Here is a 14756-nt window from a genome sequence, read left to right as displayed (position 1 = left end):
AACAAACAAGTCAGGACTGAATGGGAACATATTCTACAAACTGATTAACAAACTGATTAACTAACTGTATCTCACTAGTCTTGTGCTGTAAAGGTTTTCATTATAAGCAATTCCTACCTACTGATTTGATTACGTAGTGTATTCTTTTGCTGCGCGGCTCACTTTACTTGAGGGGAAAATGTCCTTAGTTTGTAATATTGTGCTGTCATATTTCACTGCTCTCATCCAAAAAAATCAACTCTCTACGAAGGTCTTCTACTTCCGTCCTCTAGATGGCCAATGTGCAGAGTTTGGACTGTAAACAATTACAGTATTTATGTTCACTGAGACAAAATTTGCATGTAAATTACGAGACAGTGGATATTCACTGTTTACCATCAAAATTACAAAACGCATCACCTTACATAATCATAATGCTTTCAACAAATCTCATCCGCTGACCTTTTTTTAACTCGTTCCAGGAGCGCTCATATTATTCACTTCTGCTCATACATCCTTTCTAAAGTTACTTTCTCTTCGAACTACAGACTCTTTTCCCCCTCCACATCTACTTGAAAATGGCTTCAGCAAGCACTAGCGATGATGTTTGTGAATGGCAGCTGACAAAGAACACAGTCGGAGAGCGAATCAAGCACATGTACAGAAACCCGTTGATGGCCGATGTCCATTTTACTGTCACAGATGGGCAAGGAAGTTCGTCCCTTAAAGTCAACATTCCTTGTCACAAGTTTATCCTGGCTATCAGTAGCCCTGTTTTCTATAAGATGTTCTACGGTGAACTCAAAGAAGCTTCTGATTATATTGATCTCCCTGACTGCGATTCAGAGGGATTTCTTGAGTTCTTACGTTTCATCTATTGCGACGAGGTCGAATTAACCGGAAGTTGTGTTATTCAAGTGCTCTATTTGGCCAAAAAGTACATGATTCCGTCACTAGCTAACCGGTGCAGAAGCTTCTTAGAGGCAAACATCAACGCTGAAAATGTGTTGGATTTGTTGCCGTGTGTAGAAAAAATGGAGGAGATCCATTTAAATGATGTGTGCTGGAACGTTATTGATACACGTACTGCGAAAGTCATTGAATCGGCCCCAGATGCAATTCTGGAAGACAAAAATCTTCTGGCTTCCATATTGCAGAGAGATACTCTTGATGTCGAGGAGGTAGAAGTTTTTCAAGCTGTGAATCGCTGGGCGGAGGCAATCTGTGCAAAACGAGGTAAAACACCTAGTGGCGAGGAAAAAAGGGCAATTATTGGAGAAGAGGTTATGAAATTAATACGATTCCCTTCTATGCCACTGAGCCTTTTCGGTGAACATGTCGTTGACACCAAAATACTCACAGATACCGAGATCATTGAAATTTTTATGTACTTTAGCGTAACTCGGATTTCCAAAGGGTTTTCTTGCTTTCCAAGGTGTTTAAACAGTTCAAATCTACTTCGTTGCAATAGGCTCGAGCATAATTCCCGCTTTTGGTCTCGTTCGCTTCCTTGTTCTGACGATTCTCTTCAGAGGATTTCTCGGTTTCCTGAATCCACTTCCTTCTCCGTTAATGTTCCAATTTTACTTGGAGGAATTACCATCTCTGGCAGTAGAAGAGAGGAGTATACAGTGAAACTAAAACTCAACGGTAAAGTTGTCTCGGAGGGTTGTTTCTTGAGCGAAGGTAGACGGGCGCATGATGGCAATTTTTATACAGGGTTTGACATTATTTTTAAGAAATACCACTTAATGAACCCCGATATACCCTGCACTCTTGAAGCTTTAATCGTAGGACAACGATTTAGTCAGGGAAGTCAGAGTAAGAAAGAGCTGGTTGTTGGGAAAGTTCGTTTTCGATTTGTTAGCCCACCTTTCCAAACTGAAGGTATATGCATTAAAGAAATTCTTTTTAGACCTTTAAAGAACGAATAACCCATGGAAGTTTAGGCAAGCGAGCGTACTTCATCAAGAGAGACTTAGTCCGCAGCAAGTTTATGGCTGCATGAGATTCTAGACGGGAAAGAGTCACTTCTATACCTGCCCAATTATAAGCAAATAAGTCCCTGCTTCAGAATTTTTTCCTTGCATCGCGCAGAAAGCCTGGACATCATTAATTATTCATGAGAACTGAAGCGGAAGGGCTGAAACTAGCGAAGCAGCGTCGATAAAATTCTCTTCCCAATTGCCAGAAGCAAATAAGAAACCAAAGAGCGATTTTTTGAAAAGGAAGAGTTTATCTTTATTTTAAGCTTAAATAGAAGTAGTTTGAGAAAGTTTAAGTTAGGACTATTCCTGAGCCTTTAAAAATGACGAAAAAACAAACATTTTTAATATGAAGGCCCATTTCAAAAGCGCACCTAAGTGGTGAATAGTCTGTCTTAACAAGATTACTTCTGCATGTGTCACCTAAACTTCTCTAAAGTTCCATCCATCACTTTGACCATTCAGTGTGCCTGTTTAAGACTGACTTAAGTAGTTGTCAGAGTGGATTATGCATAGGTGTGTTTTAACTCTGATTGCTAGATTTTATTTTTGCCTGTTTAAAGAAGTAATGAAATAAAGAGAAACAAATTATTTGTTTGACGAATAGATTCCGTTTTGCAGTGCTTATCACAGATTACGTCAATAAATAGTTCTTGTAGTATATTGTGTTACATAGCGTTACGTAGCGTTCCTACTCTAAGGAACTTTCCCGCCAATACTCAATCGCGCCGTAAATCTACACTTCTAAGTGAAAGTAAAGTAACTGATCATAATAAAATTGAGTTAGAGTAATGTGAGAGATCATTTGACCCACGAATACTCTGCCGTACTGAAGAATAAAGAAAGGTGGCAGACAAGGCGCCCCTGAGTGTGTCACAATGTTCTCACCTCATTTTGACGTCTTCTGTGATGTATTAGGGACCTTAAGCAAACAACGACGGCGACGAGGACGTGGCAAAACAAAAGATTTAATGGGAAGAACAATAGCTCAACATGTGCGTTTTGAAACTTTGTGCATTTCTCAGCCGTCCTCTACAAAACAACAAAGTCGTGGAAATCACCAAAATTGGCGTCGTCTTTAAATGGAAAACGCGACGGCAAATTACTTTAATTTCCATTTGGAACTCAAAGATGTTTAGATGCGTTATGCTAAAGTTAAGGCGTGGCGCCGTAAGAGACGGTAATTACCGGTAAACACTTGTAGCCATTTTTCGAAATCCTTTCTTAAAATAGAATTTTTTTTTTTTAATCGACGTCTTCCTTGGCGTTGCCATCCTGACTACTTAAGGTCCCCATTACTGTACAAATCCCGGCAACATAGAACCTTCTTGTTTTATCTGAGAACAAAGAAAATTGTTGTTAATTGTGGCGTCATCCATGCGTCTGTCTTTTATAGATCACAAGTAAGCTACCAGTGAAAATGCGTGTATAATTCCGCTTATCAGATACACTGCTTTACTGTAACGGAGAACTTATGCGTTCCTGTCACTGTATTTTTATAGACTGTTTGAAACACTATTCCTACATTCAGGGCCCTGGAAACCGACTTGATAACTGAGAAGAAGCTTAGAAATATATAGAAATGAAATAAAGGGCTCGGATATTCTATTTCAACAAGAGTAGAGATCAATTAACCTGCATCAATGTTGCTTGTAAAAGGATGGTTCCAAAGATTGATTTTGTATTTGCTTGATTACTTGTCACAGTTTCTTGGAAAATACACTATCCATCTTAGAGAGAAAAAGTTCTTAAGATAGAACTAAATAATTTTTGTCTGTCGACATTTTTAATTTTTGCACGCATTTATGCCCAAAGATATCGTTACAACTAAGCAATTTCAATAACCAATTGTAAATCAGATATGATGAAAACTGTTTCAGTAGTGGACTTATTACTTTTCAGGGGACCGTTGGCTTTACATTTTCCCTTTCACACAGTGTCAGTCGTAGAAGCGTAGTCAAAGGGGGGGGGGTGCAATATTTTGCAATTACAGTTAACGCAATTGGAAATTCCTGGATTCCTCTGAATCGTCTTCGTTCTCAGTAATTCGAAACCTGAGAATCTCAAGAATACTAAGGCCCTCCACAGACTAGGGATTTAGTTGTCGACAACTATTTGTTATCGACCACTAAAAGTTATCGACAACTAAATAAGTCCGATAAAGGGATTCCACACACTGGCGCTCAAATACTGATTTAGCAAACGATACACAGGGAGGTTGGGCACCAAGAGCTTACTGTGCATTCTCCGTATCGCCATAACGCCATATATATAGCAACTCTTTCATCGACATCAGTGGACTGCCTCATTCTTCTCGTTTCTCGGTGAATATAAGGGGTCAATCTTTCAACAATAAGAAGAAAAGTACCCCTGACAACTCGCAAATTGGTGATAAAATCGCCGTCATTCCAGTTTCTACGGCACGTTGGTCAAAATTCCCTCGAACGAACTTTTACGCCAAATTTGCCGTTCAATCGTTTTGGATAAAATATCCTGCACCAGAACTTGTTGGTGGGCACAAGCTGCCGCAATAATGACATCGTTAGTGTCGTTTCCACCTCCAAGAACAGGATGTGGAAAAGAAAGATCAAAAAGAATGTTTTCTTTACCGAGTATTTTACTTCTGTAATTCTCCAAGTTTTAATCCGGCTAGGAAAGCCGCTGACGCAATAGCGCGGAGATCTAAAAGTAGTCGAAAACTAAAACAAAAGTTTTCACACACTAGAAAAACGCTAAAAAATGAGGCCGTCGACAACTATTAGTTGTCGACAACTAATAATTTGCGGTTTAGTTGTCGACAACTTGCGCCACAGACTACGTTTTTTAGTTGTCGATAACTTTTAGTTGTCGATCACAAATAGTTGTCGACAAGTAAATCCCTAGTCTGTGGAGGGCCTTAGCAATGTTATCACAAAAAAAACTTCTACACCCTCGCTTTGTTATCGGTGGCAGCTCTGATGTTAGGGATTTTTCCAAGTGCTCTATATTATGAAATATTTCAAAAAGGTTATTGTTCCATTACCAGGAACATTCTTAATAAGTTTGACGCTAAAAATCTCGATCGTGTCTGATCTGCAATTCTTTCACTGTTAAAAGTCATATAAGCCAGAAAATAAACTCACTCATGTAGCCACATTAGGGAAATGGAAGTTTGATAACTGCGCCAAAAGTGACGAGATAAAAAAGATCCAACGCGGATTTCCACCTAAATTTGTTATAGTCCGGCGAAAAGATAAATCTGTTCTTTGGATATTCTAAATTTTTCTGTCGAGGTTTTTTTTAACCTCAAGAACGACTCCCTCCGGGAACCTGTCAATCGTAATGAATGAAATTTCGGAAATACAAAATATTACATACGTTTCTCAAATGCAAATTCAGGTTAGAGATTCTCTATAAATAAACCATTCTCATTCTCTATGTGGAGTCAGCTGCCTAGTAAGCGGAAACTAAACACGATTCTGGATTGTCAAGGTTCGACGAACGAAACGCTTTCCTTTGTCTGTTTACCAGCTTCGTTTGAATCCACTGTTACACGTATGAATGTGATGGCGTGAAATGTGTGTTTATGTCATCGAAGAGATAACGAAAAGCTGCTTTAACGAGTTGTTACCTAAAGCAGCCAATTATCTGCGAAACATATCTCTCAGTCAAGAGACTTCGATGCCACTCAGTATTTCAACGAACATGGAAGTCCAAAGAGCTTTTCTCTCAGCCCTGACATTCGAAAGGCAGAAATCATGGAAAAAGGTATTTTGCTTCACTTTTATCATCAAACAATCTCGTATCGGAAAATTTTACAAAATATCAGATTATCTACTGCGACTTTAAAACACCAACATCGCGCCTGTAACCATTGGTTACGCCATGTTCATCAGTTAGCCTTTCCGTTGTTTCCTATGATTAAAAATTTAGCATAAAGCTAGAGCCGAAATAGAAATGAATTTTTACGAATTACAATTTAGAATGCAAGTCTTATCATCGACGGCTTTTTTCTTCTGGAAATGGGTGGTCGATCATTTTCCTTTCAGCACAGGAAATGATTTGGCTCTAGAAAAAATTTGCATATCTTGCAAATGTTTGCAATTTTGCAAAATGAAAATGACGTCAGTAGCTAATGCAAAATTATATTTAAACTTTCATTATTCAAGTTTACGAAACTCAACATTGGCGTATTCAAAATGAGGCTTCCAAATATAGATATTAAAACAGAAAATGCAAATCTTATTCATGTATGTGAAACTGTCAATGCGATGTTTGTATTGGAACACTTAAAGCTTCTTCGCAATAAGTGAGAGCTTCTATCGTAATTAGCTAAGTCAAAGTATTTTATAAGCAAGAGTCTGTATCATAGACTTAGACTAGGTTTACACTAGAGGAAATTGTTCCGGATTCGTGATGAATCCGAAACGTTTTAGTACCGGATTCATTCTGCCGTTTACACGAAAGTGGACGAATCCGAAATAAAAACTTCCCGGTTTGGTCGTGTCTCCGGAGATTTTGAATCCGGAATTTAAAGTGGGAACTTTGAATCCGATAACTTTCGAATCCGGAAAGTTTTGTCGTGTAACCGCATTTTTTTTCGAATCCGGATATTATTTCCACCTGCAATCATTTGAGTTTGCGGTGAAACCAAAATGGATCTGGTGCTAACATTGCTGGCGGTCTCCGGTTGCCTAATCTTGTTGCAGGTTCAGGCGATAAATTTTATCATGTGTACCGCAGTATTTCTGAAGAAACGCAAATTATTATTGTAAGGAAGTTTAACGTCAGCCACACTCAGTAATCGCCGACGACGTAGACTGCTTGGCATCTGTCCAACTCAAATTTTCCTCAGTGGCATCTGGATTTACCACACTGCCTTTTTCGGGGGAGGCATCTTCACTTTGTCGATCGAACGACGAAACAACACTGGGCTTGGTAACCATTCCATTTCGAACGTTCCCAGAGTTGTCGTTGTGTGCAAACGGTCAGGAATCCGAATATCCTTTCAGTGTAAACGCCGACGAATCCGAATACTACAAAATTGATGAATCCGGAAACATTTACGAATCCGGAAAACTCTCCTCTAGTGTAAACCTACTCTTAGAAGCACGCTTACAAGAAACGCCACCTAAGGGAATCAAAACTCTCTAAATTTTCGTTTCTTATCTTGAACAAGGGATTATAAGGATGTAAACTAAACTCTTGTCTTGACTTATTCGGCGGTAGATGCAAAAGAAATAAAATTGAACACAATATTATAAAAAGAGTCGCAAACTCTCCAAATATAAATATTATTGTAAAAGCGACTAAAGCTGAGAAAAAATTTCATTTCTTAGTGTTTACCGTTGCTTTTGAGAACAGTGGTAAAATAAGTACAGGCGTTTTGAAGTTTTACCGATTGCTAGTTACGAATGTATATGTATGGACAGGAAGTGAGTTCATCGAAAGATAAATGATTTAAATTCATTATCATGATTTCGGTTTACGTTATACGGCACACAATGGAGGAGTGCGATATCGTTGTATAGCATTCAGAGGTGGAGGCGGAGAGGGAAAAAGGCACTTTTTGCTGTTGACTAGCCGAGTTCAAGATCCGTGTTGTAGGTTACGGAACCTCATTTTTCTCGCTTGGATTTATTTCTCGCGCTTGGGATAAATCAGAGCGGCAAACATAACGTTCCATAACTTACAATATGGAACAAGAAAACGAGGGTTCAAATAGATCGAAGGGGTAGATATCAATTTCTGAATTTCGCGGGCTGCACAGTGAGATACAGCCCTTTTAATTGACCAATCGTAGCGCACGTATACTGACTGATGAATATAAAAAGAAGTATAAGAAGGTAAATCACATCTTCCTGAAGTATCACACAACTTTTTGAAATTACTTCAACTTGGAAAGAGTATCATGAAATACTTTCCTAAGTTTGTCTTGAAATATTGCCAGGCTGAAACCAGTTACAGAGAGGTGTTACGCCTAATCTACAAAATGAAATGGAGGAAACACTGGAATAAAGAGAAACTACGGCTGCTGGTAAGTTGTGCTGAACGAAACTAAATTTCAAAATGACTACGGGGCTTCCTAGCCGCTTAAAGTAAATAAAAACTATTATACCGAGAACAGTTTCTTTCACTCACTTTGCAGCTGTTTGAGTGTCATTTCCATTGCGCAGTCGCACTACAGAACCTTCAAAACTACCAGAAGGCCATATGGCAGTTTAAGCGGGCCATGGAGGTGGTCAGTTGGAGAAAGGTACGGTGCATAGGATGTAAACTCACTGAAGTGTCATCTGATCTTCCTTCAGACATTTCTTGGTTAACGGCGGAAAAGTAGTAACGACCTAATTAAAATTTCTAGGATGAGTGCCAGGCAGGTTGCATCACGGGAAGGGTTCTACATTTGCACGTCCCTACCCTGGCGAGAATATGCTATTGTTACATTCACACAGGTAACTTTATACAGTTTAAAAGCAAGAGGAGATAAGGTTTCCTCTCTCGCTAAAAGTTAATATCTTTAGAACTACCTCTATTTTAAAGGCTGATAGTTTCTAAAGAAACTGTTTGGGGCTGCGTCGGTGGGGGTAGCGAAATAGTTTTCATATATCAACAAAGTTGAAATGGAAAATCAGCCACCGTAACGATTACAAAAGCTGACGTTTCGAGCGGTAGCCCTTCATCGGAGCGAAGGCCCTTCGTCGGACCTCTATTTTAACTAAGCTGACAGTTGCCTCACGGAGCGTACCAATCTGACAAGGACTGGACCTAAACGATGAGATTGATTAGTAATCAAATAGGCTATGTACGTTGGGTTACGCGTTACGTTGCATCACATGGTTGTATCATATGATTATGGTGTGAAGGTGGTGAACTATTAAAGATCCATAGCATGGATGAGGAATATTAGGACGGCGTGTAACTGACTATTATGAGCAATTTTGGCAACATTTTTCAACTTTCACAGATCATTAAAAAGGTCCTCTAACATGGCTGCCTTTCATAATGAAAAGTTCTTATTTCACTTACATAACAAATAATTTGAAAGTTTGATGGACGAAATTCAGTAGGGAAGTGCATTAGAGCCTCGCTAATGCTAAGTTAATTGAATCTTCATGCAGCTCACAATACATTTAGAAGGATATCATAGGGTGGTGGAAGACTTATTCTGTCATTGCCGGCCACATCCAAATGTGAACCTAATACAGCTCAACTTATTTAATCAATTCGATAATTCGTATTTTTTTCCTATATCTTTCTTTTACCAGGAGATCTCAACGAGGCACTAAGCAGAATAGAAAAGGCGATTTTACTGGACTTTAGAAATCCGGTAAGCCAACACTTCACAACATTTCTTACACCTCATTTATCAAAGACAGACGTTTTGATTCATTGTTTCTCTCGGTTATTGACATTATTTATTCAGATTTCAGTTTCAAAACCTTTTCTGTCATGGATTAGTGTATCGCTGCAATAATTTCCTTCTCATTTTACTAAAAGTAAGGGTTAGAACATTTGCGAGCAATTGCAAGGAGTAAAATCTTTTTAGGTGAAGACAAAAATGACGTCAGTATTTCCACACCAGAGCAATTTTCGAAATTCTCTATTTTAGGTATACAGTTTTAACACACTGCAGTTTTGAAGCTGGGTACAAAAAAAAAAGAAAAAAAAAAAAAAAAAAGAAAAAAAAAAACAATGACAAGAATTTTTAGTAATATTCTCTCAACTTCTTTTCTAAAGGAATTATTTTGTGTCAGATCGGTGGTAAATTTCCTTCTGAACCGAGATGAAAAGGTAATTAATATGTTTAATCTAATAACACCGTCCACGTCATACTTTCAAGTTCAGTGGACGACAAGGCTAATCATAAAATAAGTTTTCTTATCACCCGGCCAGCTCACAATTTTGCCTTTGCATCGTGCCATTCAAAATGGAGCGTTCCTGGTTGAAGCTGGTGAATTATTCTTTCAATTCAATTCACCTTTTAAATCAGGGTTAGGTTGCATAGCACTTGTCTTTTGTACCCCTGTGATGAAAAATATTGTTGTCGATAACAGAACAGACCACGCCAAACCACTATCGATTTGTTGATATCCCTTTTGCAAAGATCTACAGGTGATTGCCTTTTTTTTTCTTTGCTGAATTTAAATTCCTTTATGTTAAGGCTTTGTCAGATGTAAGTTTTGCCATCCAACTTGCTCCGACGCAAGTCTGCGGTTGGCTTCTCAGAGGGCTCTTCAAGAAACTAAAGGTAATAGTTACAGTGTTATTTTCACGAGTGAAGATATCACGTTTTCGAGCGAAAGCTCACCTGGTATCTCATTGGTGTTAATATAAAATAGGTCTAATATTCTGCTTTTGTTAGGGACCAGTCATTATCTATCGCCTAGGGGGAGAAGGGAGGGAGGGTAGAGGATTCTGGTAGAGGATTCTTTATTTATCAAATCGATTCCAAAGAGTGAGACTAGGGGATACGCTTTCCAATTGGCAACCTATATGCAATGGTGTACCACAGGTATCTATCCTCGGCCCTTTACTATTCAACATCTTCATGAACGATCTTCCATATGCCATCGAGGAGTGCACTCTGTCCACTTACGCCGATGACACTCAAATCTCTTACGCCGACGATCAACTCTCCAAATTTGAAGAAACAATCAACAATGATCTTATTACTGCTTATATATGGTTCGCGCGTAATGGTATGAAGAGGAACAGTTCCAAATACCAGGCAATGGTGTTAGGAAAACACAAAGGAACTGATGAACCAGTGTTTAAGTGTGAGGAGTCACAACTTCCCATATCCAACACAATGGAACTTCTCGGCGAGATAATCGATGGTAAATTAAATTTTGAAAAGCACATTTCTTAGATATGTAGAAAAGTCAGTCAACAGGTGGCTGTGTTAAAAAGGATGCAGAAAATGTTTTCTTTTGAGACTAGAAGGTATCTTTACAAAGCCTTCATTTTACCACACTTTAATTATTGCTCCGAAACGTGGCACTTCTGTAATAAGAAGTCAGCTGACAAGTTAGAGTTGGTGAACAAACGTGCGCTCCGTTTTGTTTTTAGAGATAAGTCCTCGCCTTATGAGGAACTTTGTAAGCGTATCGGTCTCTCAAGTCTTCGTGAACAGCGATTAGCGAAAATATTGTCCACGGTTTTTAAGATATTAACCAGTGATGCAAGACCAAAAAGCTTACGTGATCTTATAACAGCTGGGTACTCCACTTATAACCTTAGGGGCACCACAATACTGGACCTCCCAAAAGTAAAATCAACAGCTTTCGGGTTAAGATCATGGAGATATGCTGCATCGAAACTATGGAACGCTTCACCGGACGAGTCTCGAAAGATACAAACATTTACTACTTTTAAAAATCACTTAAAAACATTAGATCTCACGGGACTCTAGCGCGGTGAGGATCTATCCTTAATTATATTTCCTGTTTTTAATGATTACATTTTATATATTCAACTCGGTGACTACATTGTTAAATTCTTATATTTTAATATTAGCTAGTTCTTAATCTTAATTTATTTAAATTTATATATACCTTCACAAGGCTTTATCATTTCCTTTTCTCTTTTTATTTCGTGGCGTACCTGTAAACTAGCTTTTAGCTAAGCGTTCTGACCACGTTAAATAAATTGATTGATTGATTGATTGGAGGGAACACATGGTTTTCAAGGGGAACGGAAGGGGGACCTGTCGTCGAAAACAGAGTGCAAATGGGGAACTTTATAAAATAAACTTCCAACGAGGGGGGACCATTACAATACTACACAGCCTAATTGGAGGGGGGGGGGGGTGAAGGGGGGTTTAGGCCCAGAGAGTAATATAATGAATGGTCCCTTTACAGAGACCAGTAAGCTTTTTGGAATGGGCGAGAATATTTACGTATTGTACCAAATAGACATAATTATGAGAAGCTCAGGTCGTTGAATGCGTAAAATGTTTTTTGTAACCATTCTGTGGAATGAGAAATTTTACTCCTCTAAATTCTCTTTCATTAATCAACAGAAAGAAGAAAAAGAAGCTAACGTCACAAGCGCGAAAAAACTCGAACGTGACCTTGAGAGGGTAAGCTACAAACAATCTTTTTTCAATTTTTGGTGTTGTTGTTATTGTCGTTACTGTCGTTCCTTTTCTCGTAAATTTTGCACGATCCGACTTTCCTTGAGTAAGAGTAGAGTATGGGGTAAAAGCTAAAAGGACTGGTTTTATATGAGAAATCTACGATCAACATGAAGTCTTACTTCAGCCGATTTCAATAAATTATTCATAATAGGTCATTTTCAAGTCGATTATCTGTCCATCTGAGGGAAAGAAGTATAGGGGATGCCTTTACGGAATCTCGGTATTAGCTCTCTTAAAAAAAAGCTCCCGGCCCATTTCTGTAGCATACGCTGTATATCAGTACCTAACTCGTGCACTCAGGCTAAGTTGAATTCTCCCATTATTTTCTTTATATTGGTAAGGCCTGTGAAATTAATCCAGATGCAGTTTTGTTCATACAAATAAAAGATCTGAGGACACACTTTCAAGCACTATTTGATCGGTAAGTTTGAGATCGGCTTTCACTTGGCATAAACGATTTAATTACCTGAGCTGACATGATGAACGTGTGCTCATATGGTTTTACACAAGTGGTACCCTATAGGCGTCTATTCATCCAAGAGCCAATAAAAAAGGCTCTTCTTTCTGTGTCATATAACAAAATAGTACCCTTAAGCCACGTTCACCATTTCTCGACTTCTTTTCAAGATTTCTCCGCCCCATTCTGCGAAATGAATTCCTTTACAGTCCAAGGATAATTCTTGCCCTTAAGTACAAGTTTTTCTTGTTCTTATCTGCATCAATCTCATTCTTTCAGTTTTCTTCCTTCTATTCGTGTGTCCCACTCTCTCGCTGTTGGTGACGTCATTGAGACAGAACTGACACCAAAAGCTAGATCTGGAAGGGCTGAATGGAAACAAAATGTAGCATCGCACTCAGGTATTACTCACTATAGTACTCTTCAAGCAATAGTACACGTTTTTCCGAGCTCTATTGATCTATTGAATTAGAGGAATGAGATTGATCACTTGACCCATGAATAATCTACAATTACCAACTAAAGAAGCTCTCGATTCCTGAAAAATTCTCCTTGTCCGCGTCTTCGGAAATGTATAGAGAACAGAATGGAGAATATGCCTACTGATTTTAACCCGTTAAGAGTTAATTGGCAGTTAAAAGCATAGATTAACCCTCTGTTTTTGTGGTTGTTGTTTAACCATACTCTTTTCCAGGAAATCTCTCCACGTTCAGTCGAAAGACCATGCTTCTCCCTCCGTCTCGAACTTTTGTGTGCGGTGTGGCTAAACCTCAACAAGGGATTAGGACGTGTCCGCCAGAAAATGAGAGTGGACGCACGAGAAGCAAACTTGAACGTTTTTCCGCAGAGCCGAGTATATCACATCATAGATATTCTCTTAACATCAGCAGGGATCTCACACAGAGAACAGCAGACCAAACACGAAGCGCCTGTAAGCCACGTGTTCCGCACGTGACCCTCAGAGAGGTCGTTAGCGCAAAGAGTGCATGCGTGTGTGGAAATCAGAAGTTTATCGGAGTGAGGCATTTTTGCGAAAGGGGCGAGTGGGAACTTGAAGACAATTACGTAAGTGTGAACAGGCTAATACTTTTGATTTGGTATTTTTTTTAAACTAATCTAACGTAGATCAAGGAGCCATCCTTATGCTGAAAAAAAAAAATGCGAAAAGAACCATCACCGGTGACTCAATAAACTCTTGATTGCTAGACAATATCCCCTTGTCGGTACCATAGGAAATATCTCAAGAATAGTAGGGAGATTATGCTTATTGATGTCTGGCCATGAAGGGTTAGGCACAGATTACGTTGTGAATGCTTCTCGTGGTTTCTCGGTTTCCAAGGGTCTTGATTCAGTTATCAATTCTTCCCGTCCCGTAAAGTTTGTTCTTACTTTTCATCTGTTTCAGGATCTTTCCATCATAAACGAGAGAATGTACTCAAGGTATACAATTTATCATAATCACTATGTCGCTTTGTTGAACTAAATTAGAAAAGTGATTGTCTTTTGATGTCTCTTACTAAAAATCTTGCATATTTTTTTCTTCCTTTTTTTTTTTTTTTTTTTTTTTGCGTTTAGGAGGTGGCTCCAGGATAAGATACCCACAAAAATTCCAGACTACGCAGGTTGTCGAAAAATTACTTAAAAAAGCTAAGATCTCTTGTGCATCATCACAAGTTTACTACAAGCCCTGAAAAGCATTTATCACTAATGATAAACACGTGGGTGCAAGAACAGATGAAAGTCAACTCCAGTGAAAAAAAACTTTATAAAACAATAATGTTTGCGGTGTTTTTTGCTTTCTCGTAGCGATAAGGAGGGGTTTGACACTGTATTGTTGGAAGATGCCATGCCCTGATCCAAACCATTTCCTTCATAAACCACAACTAACGCGAAAGATACCCTCATTCGTATATTATGAGCACAAACGCGCTACTCCTATACATTTTTTAATTAGTAAGCAAAGACCAGAAAGGCCTCTCGTTTGTTAAATAAGAAAGGAAATGGATCTATGTTTCCTCGTGACTATACAGCGGACTCACCACTGAATATGTACTGATATCAGCCTTACTAAGGCCAATAAACTAAAACTGAAGTGCAGTCTATTGCTTTCTTAAAATTCACTTCAAATGTTTCGATTTTTTATTGGTGCAATAAATGATAGGTAATTCACCAATCAGAGCGCTCGTAGTATTTAGGTTATTTCATAAATCTTGTTACT

General features: G+C 38.6%; 3 protein-coding genes across 3 annotated transcripts; all 3 read left to right on the top strand.

Moving 5' to 3' along the window:
• The first annotated feature begins 171 nt into the window (after positions 1-171).
• Positions 172-2564, top strand: LOC111337250 (BTB/POZ domain-containing protein 6-B). The gene has a single exon (XM_022943520.2). The coding sequence runs from the start codon at positions 558-560 to the stop codon at positions 1911-1913; it is 1356 nt and encodes a 451-aa protein (XP_022799255.2). The 5' UTR covers positions 172-557; the 3' UTR covers positions 1914-2564.
• A 2812-nt stretch (positions 2565-5376) lies between these two features.
• LOC111337245 (uncharacterized) lies at positions 5377-14635 on the top strand. The gene is made up of 13 exons (XM_022943516.2): positions 5377-5711; positions 7894-7980; positions 8092-8199; positions 8305-8395; positions 9209-9270; positions 9681-9734; positions 10105-10191; positions 11965-12024; positions 12423-12502; positions 12818-12939; positions 13233-13603; positions 13944-13978; positions 14114-14635. The coding sequence occupies exons 1-13, from the start codon at positions 5520-5522 to the stop codon at positions 14178-14180; spliced, it is 1416 nt and encodes a 471-aa protein (XP_022799251.2). The 5' UTR covers positions 5377-5519; the 3' UTR covers positions 14181-14635.
• Positions 10200-11353, top strand: LOC148729949 (uncharacterized). The gene is made up of 2 exons (XM_088761469.1): positions 10200-10780; positions 11184-11353. The coding sequence occupies exons 1-2, from the start codon at positions 10492-10494 to the stop codon at positions 11213-11215; spliced, it is 321 nt and encodes a 106-aa protein (XP_088617595.1). The 5' UTR covers positions 10200-10491; the 3' UTR covers positions 11216-11353.
• Positions 14636-14756: the final 121 nt, after the last annotated feature.

The sequence above is a fragment of the Stylophora pistillata genome, chromosome 5 (assembly GCF_964205215.1).
Source record: "Stylophora pistillata chromosome 5, jaStyPist1.2, whole genome shotgun sequence".
Taxonomy (NCBI): Eukaryota; Metazoa; Cnidaria; class Anthozoa; order Scleractinia; family Pocilloporidae; genus Stylophora; species Stylophora pistillata.
Note: the sequence above shows the minus strand (reverse complement) of the source record. Positions and strands in the feature narration are given on the sequence as shown.